This window comes from Balaenoptera ricei, chromosome 13 (genome assembly GCF_028023285.1).
Source record: "Balaenoptera ricei isolate mBalRic1 chromosome 13, mBalRic1.hap2, whole genome shotgun sequence".
Taxonomy (NCBI): Eukaryota; Metazoa; Chordata; class Mammalia; order Artiodactyla; family Balaenopteridae; genus Balaenoptera; species Balaenoptera ricei.
Genome location: NC_082651.1, coordinates 89,806,024 through 89,831,890, shown reverse-complemented (window position 1 = coordinate 89,831,890; position 25,867 = coordinate 89,806,024). Strand labels below are relative to the sequence as shown.

The 25,867-nt window shown below is 42.8% G+C and overlaps 1 protein-coding gene across 7 annotated transcripts in view; it reads left to right on the top strand.

The window, feature by feature from the left end:
- KCNS3 (potassium voltage-gated channel modifier subfamily S member 3) overlaps window positions 1-25,564 on the top strand; it is a 34,307-nt gene extending 8,743 nt beyond the window's left edge. For 2 of the 7 annotated variants that reach the window (XM_059943104.1, XM_059943105.1), the window contains exons 2-3: window positions 14,649-14,840; window positions 23,578-25,564. In XM_059943104.1, the coding sequence (XP_059799087.1) occupies window positions 23,634-25,109 (1,476 nt within the window). In that variant the 5' untranslated portion in view covers window positions 14,649-14,840; window positions 23,578-23,633 and the 3' untranslated portion in view covers window positions 25,110-25,564. Of the gene's footprint in view, window positions 1-8,190; window positions 8,302-8,624; window positions 8,790-11,971; window positions 12,177-14,648; window positions 14,841-20,928; window positions 20,984-22,953; window positions 23,032-23,152; window positions 23,239-23,577 lie in introns of those variants that run through there. The other 5 variants (XM_059943106.1, XR_009506523.1, XM_059943109.1 and 2 more) reach the window with 5 other exon arrangements.
- The last annotated feature ends 303 nt before the right edge of the window (window positions 25,565-25,867 follow it).

Genomic DNA, 25,867 nt, shown 5'->3' with positions numbered 1-25,867 from the left:
GCTTAGCTGATTGGGCGAAATAGACAAATCCACAAAAAAGTACCATATCGGGTAGAGAGTTTCAGTTTTGCAAGGTGAACAGTTGCACAGCATCATGAATGCATTTAATACCATTGAACTGTACACTTCAAAATGGTTGAGATGGTAAATTTTAGGTCATGTGTATTTTACCACAATAAAAAAATTTGGAAGAAGGAGAAATTGAGTTTCCAGTGCTATGAAATAACATTTTCAAGTGTTTTCCTCTCAGGACTTTCCATGCTTAAAAAGTATTGAGAACCCGCCAAGAGCTTTTGTTAATGTGGGTTATATCTGTCAATATTTATATTAGAAATGAAAATAGATGCATTTCAAAGTATTTAATTATTAATTCATTAAAAATAATGATAATCATCTCATAACATGTTAACATAAATGGCATATCTTTATGAAAAGTAACTATCTTTTTTAAACAACAAAATTATGAGTGGCATTGTTTTACACTTTTACAAATTTATTTACTGTCCGGTTTAATAGAACACAACGGAATTCTTAGAGTTGCTTCTCTATTAAGTCTGTTATGTTTGCAAACATCATACATCCTCTGGAAAACTCCATAGGACACTTGTGAGAGAATGAGAGGGAAACAGGAAAATAACATCTTAGTTTATTATGAAAATAGTTCTGACCTCATGAATACTTTAAAGGATCTCAGGAACCTCAGAGTTTCCTGACCACACTTTGAGAACTACTGCTATAGAATAAATCTCCAGCCAAGTTAATTTTTGGTTGTGTTATATATTTTCGTCTCTTTTCATCTAATATTATCTGAATTTGAACTTTAGCAATTCCATATATTGCTTGTCTATGATTTCAAATGAAAGAACTAGGTGGCTCCTTAAAAAAAAAAAAAAAAAAACTATAGTATCATTTGTTTTTCTCAAGCATGCATTTTTATTTACTATGGAATGAGGACTTCCTTCTAACATCTCAGAAGGAAAGTTTGCACCCCTCCAGAGGCTGTGCTGAAAGCTGTCCCTGGGACTCTGTCCTACTGTCACATGTTACTGCTGTGCTCACTGGAGGGCTTGGGGGCTCTCCTTTTCTTCCTTCCTGTTCTATCCCACCTCATTCTTCGTTGTATGGAGAACTTGGAAACTCAGAGAGAGGTGAGCACACATAGGACGTAGATTGGAGAAAGGAGAGCTGTGAAAATTTATTTTAATACGTCAAATTGAAAACTTTCTGACTTGCGTCACCGGGGATCTCATTATTTTATAATTGTTTTCATATTGATAAAGTATGGAATTCGTCATAGCGGATAGTTCTGGGCAAAGCATTAAAAAAAATCCTCCCAGGATGGTTTTCAGAAGCTGGATGTGGATGTCTGTGAAGCATGAAAACATTTTTTCTCCCTTCCAAATAATGGATTAGGTGTTCTATAAACCATCATATTTATTAGATGCTATATAAACCATCATATTTAAAATGTTAAGTGAAACTTCTTTTTTCACCCCACGAAATAAATCGTCGCTGTGGCAACTTACTACAGCAACAGACATTTGGCTGTTTTCAGAGTTTTGTTGTAAATATGCTGAGGATTTATGATTTGGCAAAATCTGTGACTCCTAGCAGCAATAAATACTTTTCTACAATCCTTTGGAAAGACCATAACGTGTCAGGTGTGCAGACTAGGTAGAAACAATAGCTTGGTCAGGCATTCTCATCCTGTTGTCCTGGAGTCTCTAGGAAAGACTGTATGATGTGAGGGCACCTTCCAAACAGCCTTCTCCACTCTTTTGAGCAGGAAAATCCTTGTCTTTTACCCTCATGCAGAACATTAATTTAGTTATGCTTCCACCAAACATCTCTCCCACTTCTCTGCTGTATATCGGACGCTGATACCACTGTGTATTGGTGATATTGCTTACAAATATGGTTCGGTTCTGCAAACATGGCGGGTGGTGCCTATGTAGCATGAGATGTGTATGTGGGTGCGTGTGCACGTGTGCACACGTGTAGTACATCAAAGGGGAGTGTCCTGGAAGAGGTGACATTGGAGCTGATTTCTTGAAGACAAAACTGGAACTAACTGGAAAAGAAGGGAACAGAGGGAACAGCTTCAATGAGAAAGAGTGAACCGTAAGGTTGGGGATGGGAAAGAATCTGATGGGGCTGAGGCAGAGGGGTTGGAAGTAGATTAGTGGACGCAGCCGTCAGAGAGGCAGGCAGGAATGTTCTTGCTTTGACGTTAGTGGAGGAGTTTGAACTCTATCCCAAACACACTGGGGAGCCACTGAAGCTTTATCTAAACTACACGTTCTGACTTGTAGTTTAGAAAAGTCTCTGGCTGCCTGCGGAGGCGGAAGCGGTGTCAGTGAGAAGGGTGGGCAAGATGCCGTCACTGACTTGTCTACTAGTGGGATTTGGGTGCATTAGAGCGGGGCCTCTATCACCCAGGTAGTTAATTTGACCTGTTCCTTAGACTTCTACATTCTTTATCTTTATATTTTAAGGTCAAGAATAGAGAACTCTCTGGGAAGGTTGAATGGAATTTTTGGCCATACATCTGTTTCCACTTCCTGCAGCCCCATAATTTCCTTTGGGTAATTATTCCTCCCTGTTTGAATGTTGCCTTGGTGGGATGGTAAGTGTTAAGGATTTCCCCGAGGTTCCTTCTGCCCCAGTCCAGCCACTGGGTGGGCAGGTGGCGTTGCCCAGCCTATCAGGCGCTCTGTCAGTGGAGGAACTGGAGGACGGAAGAGTCCACTGGCGTGTTCCTTGCTCTCCCAAACCACACGTCTTCTTCTATCAGTTGTTTCTGTTTCCATGTCCTTCAGAAGTGCCCCGGCTCCTGTCTGTTGCCAGGTGTGGCTCTTCAGACTTCCCTTTGGTCCTGAGAGCTTCAAGTAGCCTTCTGACTGACACACACTGGATTTGTTAGTGAGCCACCCCAGGTGTTGTTTGTATCCAAAGAGCCTTCGGTGATGTGGGAAGTGTCCGAAGGCCTTACTTCCCACCAGAGCATGAAGACTAATCACATAGCCTTTTCTACTGGTTTTGAAAGGGGAACAGGGCAAACACAGGATGGCGTTTGCTGAAAGGGAACGAGGGAAGTACTGAAAGGGACACCGGAGACTAAGGCCCTGCCAATGAACGTTGCGGTGTAGCTGCAGGTGATCCTGGCTGCAGGTGTGTCTACTTGGGTGCGTGTGTGTGTGTGCGTGTGTGTGTGAAAATAGCATCAAAGAGATGGGGCAATCTCTGTGTATTTAGAATTTCAGTTCTTACTCAGATGACGCTCAGGGCTCTGGCAATATTTATGTAGTACTTATATAAATATTGGGTACTGCTCGAAATGTGATATACATAATAACTCATTTATTTCTCATAACAATACTTCGAGGTAGGTATTATCAATTTATCTTATATTACTTGTTCATCTATCTATCTATCTATCTATCTAATCTATGTATCTACCAACAGATGAAGAAACATCAATGAGAGATTTTAATAATTTACCCAAGTCATAGAACTAGAAAGGGGCAGAATTGGAATTCAGATCAAGTCAGGCTAAGTACAGAGTCTATGCTCTTGCCTATGAATTTGAACCTTAGCTTTAGATACTATCAGGAAGACTGACTGTACATACTTTGTTGAGAAAAGTGCACAAAAAAATTGTGACCCTTGTATTGAACACCTGTGCTCTATACAATGACCTTTGAAGATATCTTGTAGCTTTTCATAGAAAGAACATGAGATGATAAAGGTTACATGTATTCTTCCCACACTTATTTAGGGATATAGGATAAAAATGAAGTTTGCTGTAAGTACATGAGCCTGTTGTGTGAGGACAGACAGCCAACAGGAGCAGAGTATGATCAGCTTACCCACACGGGCCTCACTCGGGGAGCCGGGCTTGGGCCCAGGGCTTGCCATCTCCCATGGGTACTTAACCATTCTGGACCTCAATTTCCTCATCCGTAAGTGGTGGATTATAATAATGCCTGCCTCTCTGGGTGGATCTGGGGATGAAAGAAGATCATTCATTCATTCATTGTTTTTTGCTGGGCATTAAGGATGCAAAAATTAAGAAAAAATAGGCCCTGCCTTTGAGGAGCTCACAGGGTCATGGTGGAGGCTTCGAGGAAATTGTTCTACTGCAGCTCAGCAAGTTATATACTCAGATGGAGGCAGATACTGGCGGATGGGGGATGGGGGGAACTGGTTTGGGGATAGGGAGAGGTCAGGGGTCAGGGCTTGGTTTTGAAGAATATGACAGAGAATATGAGTCTTGAAGGGCATTCTGAGCAAACAAGTGAGAAGTTGGGGGCACTTGTGGAGAACTTCAAGTAATTCTTTACAGTTCTAGAGTTTGAGTTGGGTTGTGACAGGTGAAGATAATGGATGAGTAATGATAATAATACTGACAGCTAACATTTAATTGAGCATTAACTATGTACCAAGCACAGAGAGCTTTATTTGTATTATCTCATTTTTAGTCCTTGTCACTGCCAGATGTGGTATGTGATATTTTGTAGCCATGTTTCACAAATGAGGAAATTGAGGCTCAGAGAACTTAAATGTCTTGCCCAAGTCACATGGCTAGAGAGTGACGGAGCTGGGATTCAGACTCAAGCGGTCTGGATCCAGAGTTTATCTTGAAGGCCGAGGAAGCCATCAAGCACGTTAAGGTTGTGCATTTTAGAAGGTAACTTTAGCTTGGATTGAAGAATGAATTTGAGAGTAGGGAATGGGGACAGGCCTAAGGCAGGGAGGACAGTCAGAAGTCTATTGAGTAAACCATGGAAAAATGCCAAGTGTCTGAATTAAAGCAGAGGCAGGAGAGAGAGAGGGGAAGGAAAGGGATTTGAGAGATATTTGGGAGCAGAGGATGCAGGGAAAGTGTGGATGTGTTTATTTCAAGGTCCCATTAGGACAGTCGAATGGATACATCCAGTAGGCAGTTCCATGAGTCCACAATGTAGGAGGAAGCTTAGGGCTGGAGATCCACCCCTGACCTCTGGAGTTGGGTGAAATTTTCAGGGAGAAGAACAGCGGGACAAGGAAGAACCCATGGGCTGGGGAGGTGACACAGACTTGAGGCCTGCAGATTGTATCCAGGCTACAGATCTGTTTGATTTGGCTTACAGTATTAAAACATTAACAACAAAGTTGATAACAGTGAAAAAGTTGGGAAAGTTCCCATAAAAATAAGATTTGTGGGCATTCTTGACAGTGTGGGGCAGTCTGGCCACCTGATGCTCACAGATAAGGGACAGCGGTCCTTTTTTGGCAGGGCTGGTGGTCTCCAGCTTGTCACAATGGCCTGGTGACCTCCTTTCTCATTTTGGGCACCTGCCGAGCCCCTGCAGGTATTTTATTTTGTGACCTCAGATTTAAGATTTGGGAAGAGGAAGCAGAGTTTCATAGGAAACCAAGAATAAGTAGCCAGACAAGTGGTGTCAGTGAATGGCAGGGGCCGCGAGGTCAGCAGTGACAGATGCCTTGGACAAGTGAGTCACGCACAGACGGGTTTGGTCACCTGAAGGTGCCTTTAGCAAAAACACTTAGTGCGGCGTTAGGGTAGGTATTGTAGCAGAAGAAGGAAGGATGAGTGTAAAAAATGTTTTCAAGCAGCTGTGTTGCAAAGAGGAATTTGGGGTTGGGAGGTTTTATTTTGTGTTATTTTTTGATATGTGAATGCCTTCAGCATATCTATATAAGGATGTGTGTGATATAAAATAGTACTTTCTTCATTTACCCTTGACTTACATTTTATAACTACAAGGAGTCCAGTCTTGGCTTTGGTTGTTTAGCAGATTATCCTACAAGAAAAATGTTGTTCTTATTAAAACTACCTGCTTCCAGGGTAAAGAATGGCGTGAGGTGCTTTATATGTCTATGAAGACGGCCCTGTGAACTTCTGATTTTACCAGCATTAAATGCAGTTTTGCTATTCTGATATGTAAGCAGCAGTGCCTTCAGAGGGGTAATTCTACATTTTAACAACAGCAAGTTAAGTCAAGCCGTGGCCATGTGGTGATTTATTACCTGCATTTACTCATGCCTTTGTAAGCTGTCCATTTCCTTTTTTATCATTTGCCAGGTGGAATCTGTGTGATGATCTTATCAACCAGCATTCCTTCTATTTCAGTCTGGGTTTGTGTGCTTTTATTGGTTTTGTGCCATATGCTAATTTTTCCATTTACTTTTTTTGTATTTGTTATGCTATAACTTGATCTAACTTATTGTGTGTGTGTGTGTGTGTGTGTGTGTGTGTTAGAACTATCTTGTCTTTGATGTAAAACTTTTTTATTGAGGAAAAAAATGTATCTCCCTTCTGCAGTGGCTGATAAATAAGCTACTTTTCTTCTGTGGTGACCACAATTCCAAACCCACATTTGCTATGATTTTTCTTTTCTCCCAGTAGTGCAATGGGCAAGAAAGACTTTAAAATTCGACATGGGATGGAAGCAGCCAGTAGCCAAGCTATGTGATAAATGTAAACCAACTAATTGATTATCAGTCAATTCAACATGTAATTTTTAAGAACCTCGTATGTGTCATGTGAGGTTCAAGGCTCTGGGGGTTACAGTGATGCATAAAGCAAAAGTTTCTGCTTTCATGGAGCTCATATCCAAGTGGGGAAACAAACTATAAATAAAATAAAGAAACAAAGCATATGTCTCTATGTGTATTTTAGGGATTAACAAATGCTAAGGGGAAAAAATAAAGTAAGGAAGGGAGCTTGGAGTTTCATCGAGAGATATTTTAGATAGGGTAACCAAGGAAGGCGTCACTGAGAAGCTATCATTTGACTAAAGACCTGAGAGAAGTGAGGAAGGAGCCATGCAATCACCTGGAGAGAGAGCATTCTAGGCACAGAGATCAGCCAGTGCAAAGGCCCTGAGGCAGGAATGTGCCTCACTTGGCATGATTAAGGACTGTTACAGAGACCAGTATGGGAATGAAAGAGAATGAGAGGAGTAGGAGATGAAATCAGATAAGTCAGGTGGGAGAGGGGAGATTTTACTCTGAGTAAGATGGAAGCCACTGCTGGGTTGAACACAGGAGCAAAGTGAAGTGACTTACATTTTGACAGGATCTCCAGCTAAGGCATTCTCAACTGTTTTTGTGCCACGGAACCCTTTGGTAGTCTGGGAAGCCTATGGACCACTTTTCAGAATAGCATTTTTAAATGCAAAGAAAAAAAAGTCACAAGATAAAAAAGGATCCAATTGTATGCAAATACAGTCATCAAAATACTAAAACCAATTTATGACTTAGCAATACAGGTATATGTTCTTCTTTATTAACTCATTAAAGATGATCTAGCCATTTCGGATCACTGCACCTCCTGGCGCACTGCTCTACCGGTGGCAGCCTCTAATTTTTCAGATGTTCTAGAACAGTGATAACTCCAAAAGGGTTTTTTGTTTGTTTGTTTTGTTTTTTAATTTTTCTCACTGGTTCCTTGTGACTGAATAGTTCAGGAGACCTGGGGTGTGGTCCCTTTGTTTCAGCAGATTCTCTGTATGGCCACGTGCAATCCATTTCCCTTCCACAGAGATATCTCTCACCTGGGTAACTCCTGGCTCACAAAGGTGTGGACGGTACAGGCACAATTCTTCATATTCTAAGAAGAAAGAATCTATTTAAATATGCCCAGGGACTTCCCTGGCAGTCCAGTGGTTAGGACTCTGAGCTTCCACTGCAGGGGGCCTGGGTTTGATCCCTGGTTGGGGAACTAAGATCCCACAAGCCGCACGGCATGGCCAAGAAAAAAAAAAAGTTAAATAAAATTAAATAAATAAATAGCCCAGGTCATAGGGCTATATCTTGGCCAAACTCACCCATTTTCTGCTCTCTGTACCTACCACAAGCTTTATAGCCTCCATGTTTTTGCACGTGTTCTTTCCTCTGCTTGGAGAACAGCCTTACGCTTACCTGTCTCCTTTCCTTGTTCACATCTGACCCGACTCTCGGGGCTCAGCTCTGATACACCTGGTTATGTATTTGTCCTTCCTTCCCTATCTGAGGAGGACCCTTTACTTCCTCTGAACTGCGGCACCTTTTTGGTACCTCCCCTAGTGTTCATATTCTGCCTTGGGTTGCAGTTGTTTATTTACCTATTTACAATCCTCCAAGCTCTTCTAAGCTGCTGTAAGCTCTGAGGGCAAGAGCCATGTTGTGTTTTGTTCTCTGTAGTTCCCAGGACAGGGCCTGCCCTAAAGCAGACGGGAATGAACAGCAGAAGCTTATGATTCCTACAAATGACGCCACAGCACGTTGGCAGAGGGTTCTCTCTCACTTAGATCTGTAAGTTCACTTAATGTCTACCCCACTCCCTCTCCTCCCTTCCCAAATACTGACCAAGGCTGCTTATGACCTTTTATGTTCTCAAGTAGAAATAACTCTTTTCCTAAGTGTTTTGTAATACTTGTAAAGAAATTTGCACGATGTTGGAGGTATAGAGTAGAAGGAAAAAAATCACCCAAATTCCATCATCCAGAGAGAATGCATTTCACATTTTGGTGCATATTCTTATAGATTTTTTTTTTCATTTTATAAAGTCAGACATAGTTTATAAAGATCAGAATCATGACACTATTGTATTATAATTATTTTCTTCTTTTCCTTAGCATACTGTGACTATCTATTCATGAATCTATGGGCGGTGGAGCACAGTGGATAAGAGAAGAGCTTTAGAGCATTGCTGTTTGAGTTCAAACCATGAAACTATCACTTAAGAGCTGTTGACCCTGGAGAGTTAGTTAACTTCTCTATTTACCAGTTTCTCTGTCTGTAAAATGAATCCAATAAAAATATTACTTGTACCAGTGTTGTGAGATTAAGTGGGTTCAGGCATGCAAACACTTAGAGCGGGGCCTGACTTGGTATGCGGAGCTCTTACTATCATGTCAGTGTTTTTTATGGCCACAGAGTATTCCATCGCATGGCTGCCTCCTAATCTACTTAACCATTCCCTTACTGATGGACTTTTAGGTTGCCTTTGACTTTTTACGCTTATGAATAATTAATGATGCAGTGAACATCCTTGTATCTACATCTTTGGACACGTGTCTGATTTATTTCCTCAGGATACATTCCAAAATGTGAAACTGTGGGATTTTGTGACACACATTACTAGTGTCCTCCAGAAGGTTTCCTTTAACCGACTGACACTGCTACTATCATTGCATGATAGGTTTTTTTCCCTGCACCGCCCCCCCCGGAACTGTTTTCTTTCAGTTGCTTATTCTATCACTGTGTTAGTGTAGATGTTTGATGCATCAGCCATTGAAAACGTGGGGACAGACAAGCTCAAGCACAGAGTCTAAAGCCCCCGGGTGAGCTGATTTGCCTGTTTCCTGGCTGCAGGCTGAGCCCCTGTGCTTGGTCAGCCACAAAGCAGGGGGACTCCTGCAAGGTGGGGGGAACCAGGGTATTCCTTCCTGGGGCCAGTGGAATGGTGGCAGTCCCGGAGGACCATGCAAAGGTCAGTGGCCGTGTGGTTTTGCTTTTTCTTATGCGATGCCCACCCTTCCACAGGGCTTTCTTTCTGTGGATTGTCTTTGGACGTGACTCAGCAGCAGCCTGCCCCCTCCCTCTGTTCCCCAGGGGAGGTTGTCTAGGAATAGAACCCGAGAAGAGGACAGCGGTGTTTAGTTACCTGTGCTTCCAGCCCTTGGGGTTTCTGGGGATAGTATTGCATTCACTCATTCTGGATGGCCAAGAGAAAAATAATTTATATTAACCTTTCAAATGTCATTTAGAGGCCTTCCTTTAGAAAGCACTTACTGGTTTGCTCTCCGAAGACCAGAACCCCTATCAATTTATTTTAAATTCCTGAGTTTGTTAGACCCTGGGAAGTTTTCATTTTCTTCTTGGGACAGAGCAAAATAAAGGGAAAAAAAAATCATTGTTAATTCAAGGATTTTTCATATTAACTTAAAGTACTTCTTGAAATTTGATAGTTTGGAAAAACTAAGTCGTTTGGAGATGTTCTTAGTAATCTACTTTCTGAATCAACTAGACAGTGTTGTGTTATTCTGATTGCTTTGGATTATGGGATTTAAATATAAACATAATTTACTGGCACATTAAATCCCATTATGGTGGCCTGATTGCGATATTTTAATTTTATTTAAGCAAAACCCTGGACCACACTTCTCACTAGTGATGCAAGGTAGAGGTGAGGTCAAATTTCGCCTTTTCTTATTATTTGTATTATCTCATTACTCTTTGATTTTATTGAAAATTGGTCTGTGGATGATGAATAGGGGCGAGACTACAAAACTGATATATATTTGCATCTTTTCCTGGAATATCAATGAGTTTCCGAAAGATTGACAGATGTGATTAGGAGTGGGTGTGGCCAGCAGGGGCACCATGCCCCACAGGAAGAAGGCCACATCTTTGAAACTATATTAGTGCACGGGGCCCTGTGTGTTATTCTGGCGCCAAAAACATTGGCAAACATAAGACAGACTCTCAGAGAAAATCACTCACCTTTACTCCTGACTCACGTTGTGTGAAGCATGCTTTGAGTTTCAACAAAAGGTTAACCTTGCTTTTATCTTTCCTCATTTGCAAAGTTTTGCTTGTCTGACACCAGACATACCAGGACTGAATTCTCAAAGAATAAGTGTTTTGGGGAAATTTCCCCAGCCCCTGTCAGCAGATGAAGTATTAGTACTATCTGTCATTCTGACCTTTCTGAACTTCCAGATCCCAGATAGGTGTCTGAGGTTTCTTCACTCTGCTCGTTGAGCAGTGGTTCACAACTGGGGATGATTTTGTTCTCGAGGGGACATTTGGCAATATCTAGAGACATTGTGGTTGTCACACCAGGGGGGGTTGGGAGGAGGTATACTGCTGTCATCTAGTGGGTAGAGGCCAGGGGTGCTGCTCAACATTGTACAGTGCATAGAACAGCCCCCAGGAAAAATAATTATCTGGCCTCAAAATGTCTATAGCGCTGAGGCCGAGGATCCCTGCTGTAGACGTTTGCAAGGTCAGGATGTCTCCAGAGGAGCTAGCTGGTTGCCAGGAGCGTGCTTCAAGGTGTCATTTACCTGGTAACCTTATCACAGATCGGGGTCAGCTCTCTCTCAGACTTGCAACTTCAGAAACTCACTTTCAGATGTCCCAGGGCTGATTAAACTGTAGGAGGCTGACTTGAATAGAAACCCCCAGGAAGGTGAGTAAATAAACTTCTTTTTGCCTTATTAAATTCCACTAATAAATAGAACTGGTGGACAGAGTGGGCGCTTGTGTTAGCTGCATAGCTTATATGCTGTCTGTTGGCCAGGAGCCTGGGAAATGAAATTGCTAGCAGGTGCCTCAGGGAGCCTGGAATCAGAACAAGGGGAGATTTTGGGGTATCTAGTGATACCTGAAACTCTGAGGTCTTAAACCTCCACTCAAGATGTTTCACATCAGTGTTGGAGATGCTGTGTCTTCAGGATAAGACTCTTCTCCTTTAGGAAGTGCTGGAATGGGTCTTGGCAACCCGTTTTGATCTTTTACACTTTTCCTCCTCTGTTTCCATTGCTGACCCACTGCCTTTCATTATCCATATTGATTCTTTTAATTAATTTACTTTTTAGTCTTGTTGGCTTGGGGGAGAGGAATTGGTTCAATAAAAACGTGTCAAGCATCATTGGGTAACATCATTTGAAGATTGATATTAAGACTCTGTCCCTAAATGGAGGCTTCTCAGTCTACCGGGTGGCACTGGGGTGACGACATTTTGGAAGAATGTGAGCAGGGCCATGACAGGTGCTCTCAGGATTCTCTGCAAGTACAGAGGACACAGACCTAGGCTGCAGTGTCACTTGGAGTGTCTGCTTTGAGCTCTCCGGCACTGATTTTCGAGTTTAATTTTATCCCTGTGATTCTGAGTTCTGGGAGAGGGATGGAGGGCATTATTATCACTCCTGTGTACTGTCTGCTTGTTCGTTTGATTTTCCTCGTTCTGTTCCAGGATCGGCTGTCAGGCCTCAGGATGATGAAAGAGTCCGATATGCCACTTAATCTTCACCTTTTCCCTCTCAGTATTGGAGGCAGTCATCTTGTTCATTTTTGAAGGCTGTAGTCAACCCACCAAGAAATACAGCCAGGCTAGAGGGGAGTCCAAGGATGCCGCAGAGGGTCTCCCTTTGTCCTATGACGAGAGGAATTATGCAGAGGTTAGCAATACTTGAGTGAGCTCGATGTGTTTTGCCAGGATCCTGCTGAATCACGGAGCAAGGTCAGAAACCTGCTTAAGTGCTAAATCACAAATGATCCAGTCTTTTTTTTTGAACAGTTGCACACTGATACGGATGATAGGAACACAGAGAGACAGAACCATTTGGTGGGATTGTTAAGCAGGAAGGAGAGAACGTGTTGGATGTACACATGTTTCTTCCCCCCAAACCTGCTGGTTTGGGCCACGTTCTGCCACCTCTACCAATCCTTTCTTAAGTTTCCCCAACAACTAAAAGAGGACCTTGATTTTCTACACTAATTGAAATCAGGCAGACCTACCTGAATTTGAGTCCTGTCTCTGGCACTCATTAGGTGTGGAACTTTGGGCAGACAGCTTCTCTGAGCCTCAATGTCCCACCTGTAAAATGGGAATATCAGCACTTACCCCTTACAGTGTTTGAGGAGGAAGGTGACGTGTGTGAAACACTTGGGAAGGTTCCTGGTATGTTGTAGGGACTCGGAAAATGCTAGTTACCATTTTAGGTGGCGAGGTCACACCTAGTGTGTGAATGCCCTAAGCAGGGAGTAAATTGACATAAATTCACGTAGAGAGGTACTGACTAATCTTACATGTTTTCCAAAAGTCCAGTTTTTTGGACAGAAATCATGGTGATGGGAAATGAGGGAAGGCACAAGAATTCTGAGTTTTGGGGGAAGGAGAGAGAAAAAGATAGCCTGGGATGTTATTCGTGCATCAGACATTCATGCCCACTGGGCAACAGTTTTTGTAAAAAAGATATATTTGGCTAACCTCATAGTCTGTCCCTGGGCCAGCCCCATCCTTCTGGGGGATGAGCCAGTGCCCAGCCGTGCTGGGGTTTCTTAGAAGTGCTGAATAGCCTAAGGACTTTGTTAATTTTTTTCTTCAGTAATTAATATAGTCATATCAAAGCTGTTTGCAGTTAATTATCTCCTAGCCAGATTAATCTTACCTTTCTTTAAAATGTGCTACATTTGGAAAGGCGTCTGCTAGGGAAAGGAAGCCTATATATATGTGCTGTATCCTTTAAAAAAGGCACAACATTTCTGCATTTCAAGTGAAACACAAATATCTGAGGCTAACCCTTTGAGGTGCTGCTGGTAGTCTGTGGAGGAGAAGGAAGAGGAGGGGGAGGAGGGGAAGGAGGATGTTAGCTCCTGAATTGATTTTATTTATCCCTGTTGAGATTTCTCTACCTCTTTTGCCAAGTGTCCCATCTCAGAAGTTCAATTTGGGTAATGCTGCATTTTTTTCTGGATCCTTCCTCATTATCATCTCTATTAGAGCTGGAAATTCACTGAAGGATTGCTCTGGCCATTGATTGTTGGGACCGGCTTGGAAACAATTCCTGCTTTGCTCCCTCTCACCGCCCTGTGGGTGTTGGTAGGACACCTCCACTTTGTTGTTTGGTTTGGGGTCTGTGGGCTCCTGGGGTGAGGTTGAGGGCAGACACTGCATCTTGTTGTAATCCCAATGCCCTGGATAACGCTGGGCAGAGCTTCAACTATAATGAAAGTTTGTAATGACTGACATAGCTGGAGGCACTGCTTTCACTTCTTTTGGAAGCTCAGAATCAATGTTTTCTTCTTTATCTTCTCCTCCTTCCCTTTCAACCTAGCATTGATTGGAAAACATGAAAATCAATGGATAGATGCTTAGATACTGGTATAAATCTATGGGAATGTGCCACTGTGAGGCAAGGCTTACCTTGTTGGGAATTGAAGGTTTTTTTTAACTTTCTTTAATTTTTTTCAGAGCGAAAAATTGGAAGTTGTCCTTTTATTTGTTTTGATACAAACTTAACTCTCCCCCATCCATCACACACACACACACACACACACACACACACACACACGTTAACTAGAGAACTTTGATCTAACACCCGTAGTCATTTCTGACCTGTGAAATATGACAATGGCCAAATGAAGCAAAATGGAATTTGGCCAGCCTTCGAAACCTATTGATTTCAAATTAGAGCAGCAGTATTCATTCTATTAGCGCAGTCACACTCAGAACTTGGTCTCTAATGTGGATTAAAGGTACTCATTTAGAGGTTTATAAGTATATCCTTGATGAATTAGCTAAGAAAATAATGCTCCTAGAAGAAGCTGTGTGGGAGGTGACTGCGGTCCTAATTCTAGTGCCTCGTTTTATCCTTGGATATTTTTTTGGCCTTGGGGTCAGTGGAGATGTCCCACGTGTCCACTCCAGTCAAGATCTGAGGGTCCTGGGGCCTGAAAGTGGTTGTGAATCACTTCCCGATGTCTCTGTAGCCACGTGTCCAGTAGGAGTGACGGGTCCCTGAGAGTTACATGGGGCTCTAAGATATGGGTCTAATCAGTAAAACACCCAGAACATTGAGTCTGCGATAAAACTTCTTGTGTGTGTTTTCCCCTTGGAGTTACAACTTGACTCATGCTTTCTTCTGCAGGTGAGAGTGATTTCCCAGTGACCGCTTTGGCCAGTACAACCAGAGAACAGGATTCTTCTCTTCTTTTTGGCCACTAAATGCCTCTGTGCACCACACTTTCCAGTGAAGGAGGAAGGGCGGAGCTTCTTGGATGACGATGGACATTCCACGGGGCAGGATGAGGGCAGAGTGTGTGACATCAACACCGCAAGGGTAAGCGCTGCCTCTCTGATGTTTTCTCTGACAACATTACTTATCAAAGGAAGGGGAGAACACACCTTATAGTGCAGTGACAGAAATGAAAGTCAGACATCAGGGAGACTCTTCTGACTGTAAAATCCACTGGGCAGTTGGGGCAGATGACTAAGGGAGAAAGGGAGAGTGCCAGACTGGATGGATGGGGCTGCGGTTGTCCTGGGGGACATGGCAGGTCAACTGTGGAAGATTCTGTCGTCCATGTGGCTCACCCCCTTTTGTTGTTTGCAGTTCAGACTTGAGGGAGTGACCCTACTGTTATTGTGACAAGGTTCCACTTGTGTCCATTTGAGTCAGTCTGGCTTGAAATCGGTGCGTAGAGCTGGGGTTGGTAAGAATCTCACTCAGGTCACAGACTGAGGGCTTATGGGCAGTGCCTGGCCCGGGGGGTACATTTTTGTTTGAGCCACATAATGTTAAAAACTTTTTGGATCAATTCTAATGACAGTTGAGATATACCACGTAAAAAGCAGGATTTCTGGGTTTTCCGGGAACACTGTAAGATACACCTAGACTGGCCCTCTGTTCCCACAAAGGACTCTGGTGCTGAGTCGCCTTTGCCACTTAGACAAGCATGGGTGGTTCACCATAGTCCCCAACCTGACCACTTCATTTGTGTAACTTACTTGTTTGGCCACTGGAAGCATTTCATTTCACCATGCCTGATCTAGATCCTTCTGCTGGCTCTTTCACAAAAACAGTGATAGTTTTTGTTAATTCTTCCAGATAAAAGTGTCTTTCACTAGACGGTGGACAGAAATTAGCATAAAGGGCTGTGGAGATGACGAGACATGGTCCCCTCTGCAGAAGAGCTTGGAGTCTAGTGACAGCAATGGTCAGACTTGTGGAAGAGAAAGAGATCTGTAAAAACACTCTAATCCCTCCTGGTAGGGGCTCAAATAGAAATGCACCTGCAGGGCTGTGGGAAAAGGTGAGCAGAGCCGGCAAGTAGGGGCAGGGGCGAACTATTAATTTGGCGTAGGTGCGTTCAAATGCTCCAGAACTCCCTCTTCTGGACACCAGGATGTCACTCTGACAGCCCTTTGTATGTGCATCCCTCCATGTCACATGACTCAGGTGGAGCTGTGACTCAGATGGAGCTACTGCAGAGTTAAGGCTCCCCTCTTGGGGCAAAGTCCACATTTTTCCTGTTTCTGGTTGAAAATCTTTCACCTGTGGTTCTTTGCTTTTTACAAATAGGAGAGATTTCTGGCTTTTTGTCTCACTGAATCAGCCCTCTGAGCAGCCCTCCTGCTTGGAGAGGAGCTGCATGGATTACAGGGATCCCTGGAGTTTTCAGAGGGGATCGGCCACACTAAAAAGAGTCCAGAGGGAATAAGTACCACCCTACTATGACTGGTCCAGGTGGAGGGGGTAAGAGAGGGAAGGGAGTAAGTAGGGGAAGGAAAGGGGAGGTAGGGATACTGTTACCTTAATGTCTTATTTTTGGGATAAAGTTTTACATGTATCTTATGCTTTGTGCTTTCAAAAGACTTTTGCATTTGTTATTGTATCATCAAGGTGTGTACATCATCTTTTGTAGATCAAGAATCTCCCACCCAAGGTCATGTAGCTGGGGAGTGGTAATTCAAGCACAAGTTTTCGGAGTCTTAACATTTTTCTCTATTCTTTAGTTGCTTCTGATAGTTCAGCACAGATAAGGGGACCTGGTGGGTTCATTTCTTTCAGTTCAACATTTAAAAGTTGGGTTTAGGTGATGAATGTTCTGAATTAGGGCGACCTGGGACCTATGCCATTGGTGTGTTGTCAGCTGCACTTAATGCTGTTGGAACATGTCAGATGTGGAATAGACCAGGAGGGAGTTTCCTTGCTGTTTATTTGGCCAGTGGGAATCACACTTTATATCCAGGCTTCCTCACTGGGCTGGGAAGAACCGTTTGGAAGGCTACCGGGGGGATTGGCTCCATGTAGAAGGCTCTGGATGCCCAGGAAATGCTGATCCCTGGAAACAAAGACTTAAATACAGCAAGCTCTTTGAAGTTTTGTGTGTCCTGTACTCTGGCTCTGGACATGTCCTCCTAAATGTCTCATAAACAGCTGTTTCTTTCTCAGGATTGTGCTATTTTAGCTGCCGTAAAAACACTCTGATTCACAAAGGTCTGAATCAAGGACCACTAGCATTTCCATTTCCAAATTCACAGTCAGGGTGGACCGTACAATGCCATTGACATTTCATTATACCCTCTGCTCCCCTATAGCCCGACATGGACTTCTGATTTTCTTTTCCTTACACGTTACCCACCCCAGTGCACGGGGAGCTTGCTGTAGGAGAAGATCATCACCAGGGAAAGTTCCTGGTGAGAGGATGCTCAGTACTTGGGTGTGGATTGAATTTAGATTTTCAAGTCTGTTTACATGTGTTTAGTTTTGCTTGGAATATTCTCATATGGCATGGCCAGAAATACAATTTAGTATGCCCCCCCCCTTTTTTTTTTTGATTTCATGTTAGGACTAATGTAGATTTTGGACAAGTGGGAAGGAAAAAAGAATCAAGGTTTTTTGTTTACTTTTATGGAATTGATTTTAAAAAGTGGTTCTGCCCAATAAAGCAAGTACAAGTGGCTTGTATTTGTCTTGCTTTTGTTACTTTTCTGAGCAAATCAAGTGCATTATCAAAGCTACTCATGCACATGTGTGCATGTATATGTCTCACCCTTGAAAAGACACAGTTTTGAGAGTATTTTTAAAGTGATTTTGAAAGCATGAAGCAAAGAGAGTGGTTAAGAGGTTAATGGCTTTGGAAAGGCTTTATGGGTGCCACTTGGAGAGAAGTGGATCAATGTGGTTTTCCTTTTAAGCTGCCAGAGAATATCTTGGATTTTTGGCATCTGTTCTTTCTTTTCAATCTTACAAATACCAAGAGGAACAAGGTGGCCACATACAGTATATGGTGTTCTCACCATGAGTGATTTGGGTTGATAGTAGGCAGGAGGATTGATACAATGAACCGAAGCTCTTCTTGAGGAAGAGAATGAAAATAGCATTTGATTTTTCTACCTTGTGGCCAGATGCCTTTGGTACCCACAGATGTGCCTGATTTGAGACCACATGTGTCCTTGGCATGCTAGTACCAAATCTCCTACCAAAGAATATAGCATTCATTCATGAGGATGACTGATAAAAGATGCAAAATTGAAGATCAACCAGTCCCTCCTTCCTCCCACTTAAAAAAAAATTAAATACTCATATTTGAGGCATAGTGGAAAGAGTTTGCCCTATAAAAGCTGTATAATGTTGGCTAAACTATGAGCCTCAGATTTCCCTGTTTGCAACACCAGGTATAAAATCTACCCCTGTAGGACTGCGGGAGAATTAAATGAAATGATTCAGTCATTCAGGGGTACTTACACTGAGGTACTGCTTGAGATTCTGGGAGTTAAAAGGTGCACAATAGTGTATATGAAAGCATTTACCACAGTGCATGGCTCAAAAAGGTGCTTAGTAAATTTTTCTTAAAACATTGTTGATGGAGAATTTTAACATGTACAAAAATAGAATAATGCATTAGCCTCCTCTGTACCCATCACTCAGCTGCAACGATTGTCGTAATTATTAATTCATGGCCATCTTGTATGTCAGTGCTTCCATCTGTCCTCCCAACCCCACATCAATGGATTATTTTGAAATGAATCCTAAACGTAGTATAATTTTATCCATAAGATCTTAGTATATATTTCCAAAAGATAAAGATTCTTTTTGAGAGCATAATTACAATACCATTAACACATTGAAAAACTGACAGTTATCATTTTATGTCAAGTGTCTAGTTTAGCGTTCACATGTCCCTGGTTTTCATATGTATTTTAAAAAGCATTTGGCTAGCTCAAGTCAGCATCCATACAAAGCCACACGCTGGATCTATTTGATATGTGATGTATTTGATCCATGTCATGTGTCCTGTATAATTTCCCACAGTCTGGCTTTTGCTGATTGCATCCCTAGAGTGTCTTTGAACATATTCCTCTGAAATCTCTATTTTACTTCAACTGGTAGATCTAGAGGCTAGATCAAATTCAGGTCTGACGTTTAGGGGGCCGGTATAGTTCCAAATTGTGTATATATTTCCATCAGGAGGCACATTCTATCTTGGTGTCTCTTTTTGTTACACCAGGCTTGATCAATGGGTTCAGGCGTTGCTCCTCTGATCTACCAGTTACGAAGCTCCCCATCAGCTTTTTATCTGGGTTTTAGCAGCCATTTATGATCATTGCCCAGATCCGTTATTTCATTATGAGTTGCAAAATGGTGAGATTTTAATTCTATCATTCTTTCACTGTTTTCCAAAATGGCTACCCATAATGCTTGAGGGTTCCAATTTCTCCACATCCTCACGAACAGTTATTGTATTATGACACAAAACAATATTGTATTATTATTACTTTTTGATTATAACCATCCTAGTAGTGTGAAGTGGTAATTCATTGCGATTTTGATTTGTATTTTCCTAATGACTAATGATACTGAGCATCTTTTCATGTACTTTTTGGTCATTTATATATCTTTGGAGAAATGTCTATAAAATCCTTTGCCCATTTGCCTTTTTACTGTTGAGTTGTAAGAGTTTTTTTTTTTAATTCTATTCTGGATACTAGACCCCTATCAGATATATGATTTGCAAATATTTTCTCCTATTTTGTGGGCAGTTTTGCTAGATATGTCCAAATTCCCCTTCATAAGGTTCCCTTTCATTTTGTATTCCTGGTCTGTGAAAGTGTTTGCTTCCCCATATACTTGATAATAGAGTATGTAGCCCAATTTTTGGATTTTTTTTCCATTTTGGTATTGGATATGATACTGCACCATAAGTTTAATGTGCATTTATCTTACTATGAGCAAGGTAGAACATTTGTTTTCCTGTTTTAAGACCCATTTGCTTTTTTTCTGTGAACTATCTGTTCATATCTGGTCTGTTTTTCTATATTGTTGTTCTCTTTTTTCTTCTCTGTCTAAAGCTTTTTACATGCTAGGTATATTAACCACTTGTCTGTGATGTAAGTGGCAAATATTTTTTCCCGTATTCTCTTTTTTAACGTTGCTTATGGCATGTTTTTCCATACCAAAAATTTTACTTTTATGTAGCCAAAAATTTTTTGGTTATTTTTTTCTATATTTTTAGTCACAATTAGAGAAGTTTTTCTCACTTATAGAGGAATTGACCCATGTTTTTATTTAGTGTGTGCATAGTTAAATATATATATATATATATGGTTCACACTAAGTGTGAATATATGTGTATATAATATACATCCCTTTATATGTACATTTACATATAACTTCATATATAAAATATGTATTATATATAAATATATATTCAATATATATAGATATACCTTTGATGCAGCAAGTATTTTCTGAATGGGAGCAAATGATGGCTGTTAAATAAATGCTGGCCTGAATATAGGAATCTTGTAAATAATGATGTTCAGTATCTGCTTTTCTTATGCCACTTTGGATGTGTGAGCCAGCACGCTGTAGAGCAGAGGGGTTGGCCTAAGGAGCCCTGGCTTGGGTTTTGCTCTGACCCTTAATAGCTGCATGATGCCCATTCATCTCTTCTGATCCTGCTTCCTCATCTGCAAAATCCCGAGGTAATAGTGAGGAGCAAATGATATAAGGACTGTTTGTAATTGGCCAGGGACTAGCTGTATGTAAGGGAACCTTGCTACAGTCTGTAAAGGTGGGCGTCTTCTTTTTCCCTGCCCTCCATAGGCTGCTATGGGCCAGACACAGCCGAAGAAATCAACACTGTACTCTGGCCGCCGTGATGTAGAGAATCTCATCTTGCCCTCTGAGCTGAAGCATTTGATCTGATCCAGAGATGCTTTCCTTTTTCTTTCTTCTGAAAGACCCACAACAAGAGACCCCTGGTTTTATGATGTGTGTTGCTTTTGTGATTAGACTTTGAGGAATGAGTGGACCTCAGAATGGGCTCTCTTTTACTGGCATGGAGTCAATACAAAGCAAGGAGGACAGAGCAAGAAGACGGATATTATGGCTGATAACATTGTTCTTTGGAGAAGTGACTGTGAAACAGTTAGGAAGTGGATGGCACACTCTCTGATTGAGACTGACTTGAGCAGGTAGTATCATGAAGGCAGACAGTGGCTTTCTACCATTGTGGGTTTCCAGGAGAGCCAAGGGGATAAAAAATAATCCACCAGGAGATAATGCCCATTAAAGCCTTAATGCTAACTTAGCTAAAACTAGTTCCTTGGAACATTTTACTACTCTACTTGCCATGAGCATAAGCCTGCTTTCAGAGGCTTATGAAAGCCTCTGAAAGCTTTCTGAGGTTCCATAAATATTTGGACCAAGCCGTAAGCTCTGATTTAGGCCCTTCAGAGAAGATCTCTAACTAAAAATAGAAAGCAGAGGCAGAAAAAAATCAAGTCTTTTAAAGAGGTCAGCAAATCTATGAAGCGTTTTGCCATGCCAGGCTGAGGTCTCTGGTTTCATGGGAACACATTCAGTGCTGGTGAGTCCAGAGCAAATGGCCATGTATTCCTTATGACGCTAGGCTTCCTCCTAGGGTGGATGGCAGAGGGCTGTGTTTTCAGGCTGCGTCCTCTGGAGTGTCATTTTCAGAGAAGGAATCTCTTGTCTCGCCGACAGATTTGGCTTTCCATAAACATAAGGGCAAGAAATTCCTACTTGATCTTTATGTTTCCTCTCATGATGTCACCCACTAACGCAGAGTAGAAAACACATCCTCCTTTTGACTTTCCACTTCCTTATCTTTTCCTTCCAATCAATCACCAAGTCCTGTCAATTCCACTTTATAAACTTTTGAATTTGTCACTTTATATACACCACTGCTGTATGAGTTTGGGTCCTCTCACCTATTCTATCGAAGCCCTACCTCCTTGGCTCCAGCCATTCCCACCAGCAATCTTCCCTCCTGCTGTCAGTGGGGTCTTTCCAAGTTACAGTCACAAATATAGCCATGCCCACTTATTGATTAAGATGATTTAGTGGTCTTACCTACAGGATCAAGTCCAGACTCTTTAGATTGATACACAAAGTCTCTTTACAGTCTGGCTTGTCCCCACCTTTTGATACCCTCGGTTGGGAATGTCCTTTTCCCTCTTTGCTCAGCTCTGCTTACACCTTTAACATTTGACCTGAATAGAACCTCTGCCATGAAGCTTCTCCAGACAGGGGTCATTGTTCTTCTCTCAATAAACCCAAAGATGCTTGACTCATTTCTGTTATAACACTTCCCACATTGGGTTATTAGATTATAATAAGGAAAGAATATAGGAAGGGATGGGGGGGGGGATGTGTGTAGTGGAAATAACATGGGCTTGGGGGTTAATCCAACCTGGGTTTAAATCGTGGCTCTACTCAACTTCTCTGAGTATCTATTTTCCTATACACCTACCTTATAGCACTGGAAGGATTAAAAGACATAATAAAAACAAAACATCTACTAGTACTCGGTTGGAAGTCAGTATATGACAGTTTCCTACCTTTCTTTTATTTGCATCATTGGCTCTGAGGAAGCATCATTCTATTGGATGATGGTCAAAATCTATTATTTTGGGACTTCCCTGGTGGCGCAGTGGTTAAGAATCCGCCTGCCAATGCAGGGGACATGGGTTCGATCCCTGGTCCGGGAAGACCCCACATGCCGCGGAGCAACTAAGCCCGTGCGCCACAACTACTGAGCCCGCGCTCTAGAGCCCATGCTCCACAACAAAAAAAGAACATGATTCTGTTAACTCAGAGTAAAAAAAAAATCTATTATTTTATCTCTGAGAAATGGTTCTGGTACATCTTGGTTAGTGTCAAGAATAAAATAGCCTGTATGTGCTGGGCCGGTATAGACTTGGGTGTCATAGATTGGGAGTGCGTGGGAGACTGTGAAGGGAGGGAGGAGGTGGCAGAGGAGCCTGGTCGTGGCAGGAAACTGATAGTGCGGGTTAACTTGAAAAGGTTCCCTAAGTCAGTTTCTTCCCTTGTGGATGTACCTGAAACCCCATCCCATGAAGTGTAACTGTATCTTTTAAGATACTTACGGACAGGGAGATAATTATATCCTCTTGATTGTCCACATCCAAACGTGGGGAATAGGGCCTTTTCTAAACGGAGTGAAACATTGGAGCGTAAGAGGAAACCTACATCTTTTGTAAGAGCTGAGCTGAGCCCCCAGGGATGTGTGGGTTGCGGACGAGGTGCAGAGCAGAGGAGAGAGCTCTTCCCGAGGGTGCACGACCAAGCCCTAGGGGCCAGGAGAGATGAGCTACAAGCCGGGCAGCAAATAGCCTGTCATGTCTGAATTGAGCATTTCCAAATGAGGAAGGCTCGTGGTTGAGACTGGAGATGCTTGTATTGTGTAAGTGATCCCAAATGCATTGCTTTTGGGGGAGTGGGAGGTAATTTTGGATGGCTAAAAAATAGAGAAATAGGAATTGGGGTTCATACAAATTATATGGCAGTCTTTTTCCAAAAAAATGGATATATAAACCCATTTTTTAAAAAAACGAAAACCAAAAACCTGTTTTGTGTCGATTCTCTTCTAATCAAAAAGGGGATAGTGTATTCTTTTTTTTTCCCCCCATTTTCTGTTTTGCTTTTATTGTAGCCCATCATCCTGGAAAGGGCAGATTAAAAATAAGCTTGGCACGGCTGGCTGCATGGGACCGGGCTAAATGCCGTCTTATGTTCCTTCCAGGTCCAGCGTGAACTCCGTCTCCCTTCCCAGCCAGCTCTCCGCCGCCTGTATCCACCATGGTGTTTGGTGAGATTTTCCATCGCCCTGGACAAGACAAGGAACTTGTCAACTTGAACGTGGGGGGCTTTAAACAGTCCATCGACCAGAGCACCCTCCTGCGCTTTCCTCACACCAGGCTCGGGAAGCTGATCAGCTGCCACTCGGAAGAGGCCATCCTGGAGCTGTGTGATGACTACAGCGTGGCCGATAAAGAGTACTATTTCGATCGGAACCCCTCCCTGTTCAGATATGTCCTGAATTTTTATTACACGGGGAAGCTACACGTCATGGAGAAGCTGTGCGCGTTCTCGTTCTGCCAGGAGATCGAGTACTGGGGCATCGACGAGCTCTTCCTCGATTCCTGCTGCAGGGACCGCTACCAGGAGTGCAAGGGGGAAAACCACGACAAGGGCTGGGACCAGAAAAGCAACAACGTGAGTGCCGACTCCTCGTTCGAAGAGTCGTCTCTGTTCGAGAAGGAGCTGGAGAAGTTTGACAAGCTGCGATTCGGTCAGCTCCGGAAGAAGATCTGGATTCGCATGGAAAACCCAGCCTACTGCCTGTCGGCCAAGCTCATCGCCATCTCCTCCCTGAGCGTGGTGCTGGCCTCCATTGTGGCCATGTGCGTCCACAGCATGTCGGAGTTCCAGAACGAGGACGGGGAGGTGGACGACCCCGTGCTGGAAGGCGTCGAGATCGCGTGCATCGCTTGGTTCACCGTCGAGCTGGCCATCCGGGTAGTTGCTGCTCCCTGTCAGAAGAAATTCTGGAAAAACCCTCTGAACATAATCGACTTCGTCTCCATTATTCCCTTTTATGCCACGTTGGCTGTAGACACCAAGAAGGAAGAGAGTGAGGACATCGAAAACATGGGCAAGGTGGTCCAGATCCTCAGGCTTATGAGGATTTTCCGCATCCTCAAGCTTGCCCGGCACTCGGTAGGACTTCGGTCTCTCGGTGCCACACTGAGGCATAGCTACCACGAAGTTGGGCTGCTGCTTCTCTTCCTATCGGTGGGCATTTCCATCTTTTCTGTGCTTATCTACTCTGTGGAGAAAGATGACCACACGTCCAGCCTCACCAGCATCCCTGTCTGCTGGTGGTGGGCCACCATCAGCATGACAACCGTGGGCTACGGAGACACCCACCCAGTCACCTTGGCTGGGAAGCTTATCGCCAGCACGTGCATCATCTGTGGCATCTTGGTGGTGGCCCTTCCCATCACCATTATCTTCAACAAGTTTTCCAAGTACTACCAGAAACAAAAGGACATCGATGTGGACAAGTGTAGTGAGGGCCCACCAGAGAAGTGTCATGAGCTCCCTTACTTTAACATTAGGGACATTTATGCCCAGCGGATGCATGCCTTCATCACCAGTCTCTCTTCTGTGGGCATCGTGGTGAGTGACCCCGATGCCACAGACGCTTCAAGCATCGAAGACAACGAGGATGTTTATAACATGGCATCCTTGGAGAATTGCACGGCAAAATGAGCCGGGACGTTTGTGCCTGTACCTCGTGTCCCTTACCGATGTTAGGTTAACACAGCTTTATAAACCTCAGTGGGTTCGTTAAAATCATTTAATTCTCAGGGTGTACTTTTCAGCCATAGTTGGACATTTCATTGCTCTGAAATGATAGAAACGTCTTTATTTTTTTCAGTGAGGCGAATTAAATGCCTTGCTCTGAAATTTATTCTTTACAAGAGAGAGTTGTGATACGATTTTTGAAAAACAAAAGGTAGATGGTATTGGGTGGGATTTCTTGCTACGGCTTACGTATCATTCTGTGTTTATCCTTTACTCACATTGAGCTAACTGTCAATTACTGACAAGTAGAATCAAAGGCCCAGCTGACTGAAGACTACATGCATGTAAGATCCACAAAATGAGACGATGCATGTCAATCCATGTTCACGTTCTAAACATGGATATTAGGAGCCTAATAAACTGCCTAATTCAGTATGGAGAATGTCTTGGTCGTATGTTTTTATGTCAAGTGAGTATATTTCAGTATATTCACAATTGGCTTGGGAGGGAAAAGCTCTTTTTGGCACACATTAAGAGCCCTTTCTGTGTGTTTTTGAATTTTGGATACACATCAACAGTGGGCTAGTTCTTTTGTTCAGTAGACTTGGTAGTGGTTGGCAAGTGGGAGGATCACGTTCATGATTAAAACACACTGTCCGGTGTAAGCTGATTATGCATGTACATGTTTAGGACATGCTCAAATTGGCATATGTGCATGAAAC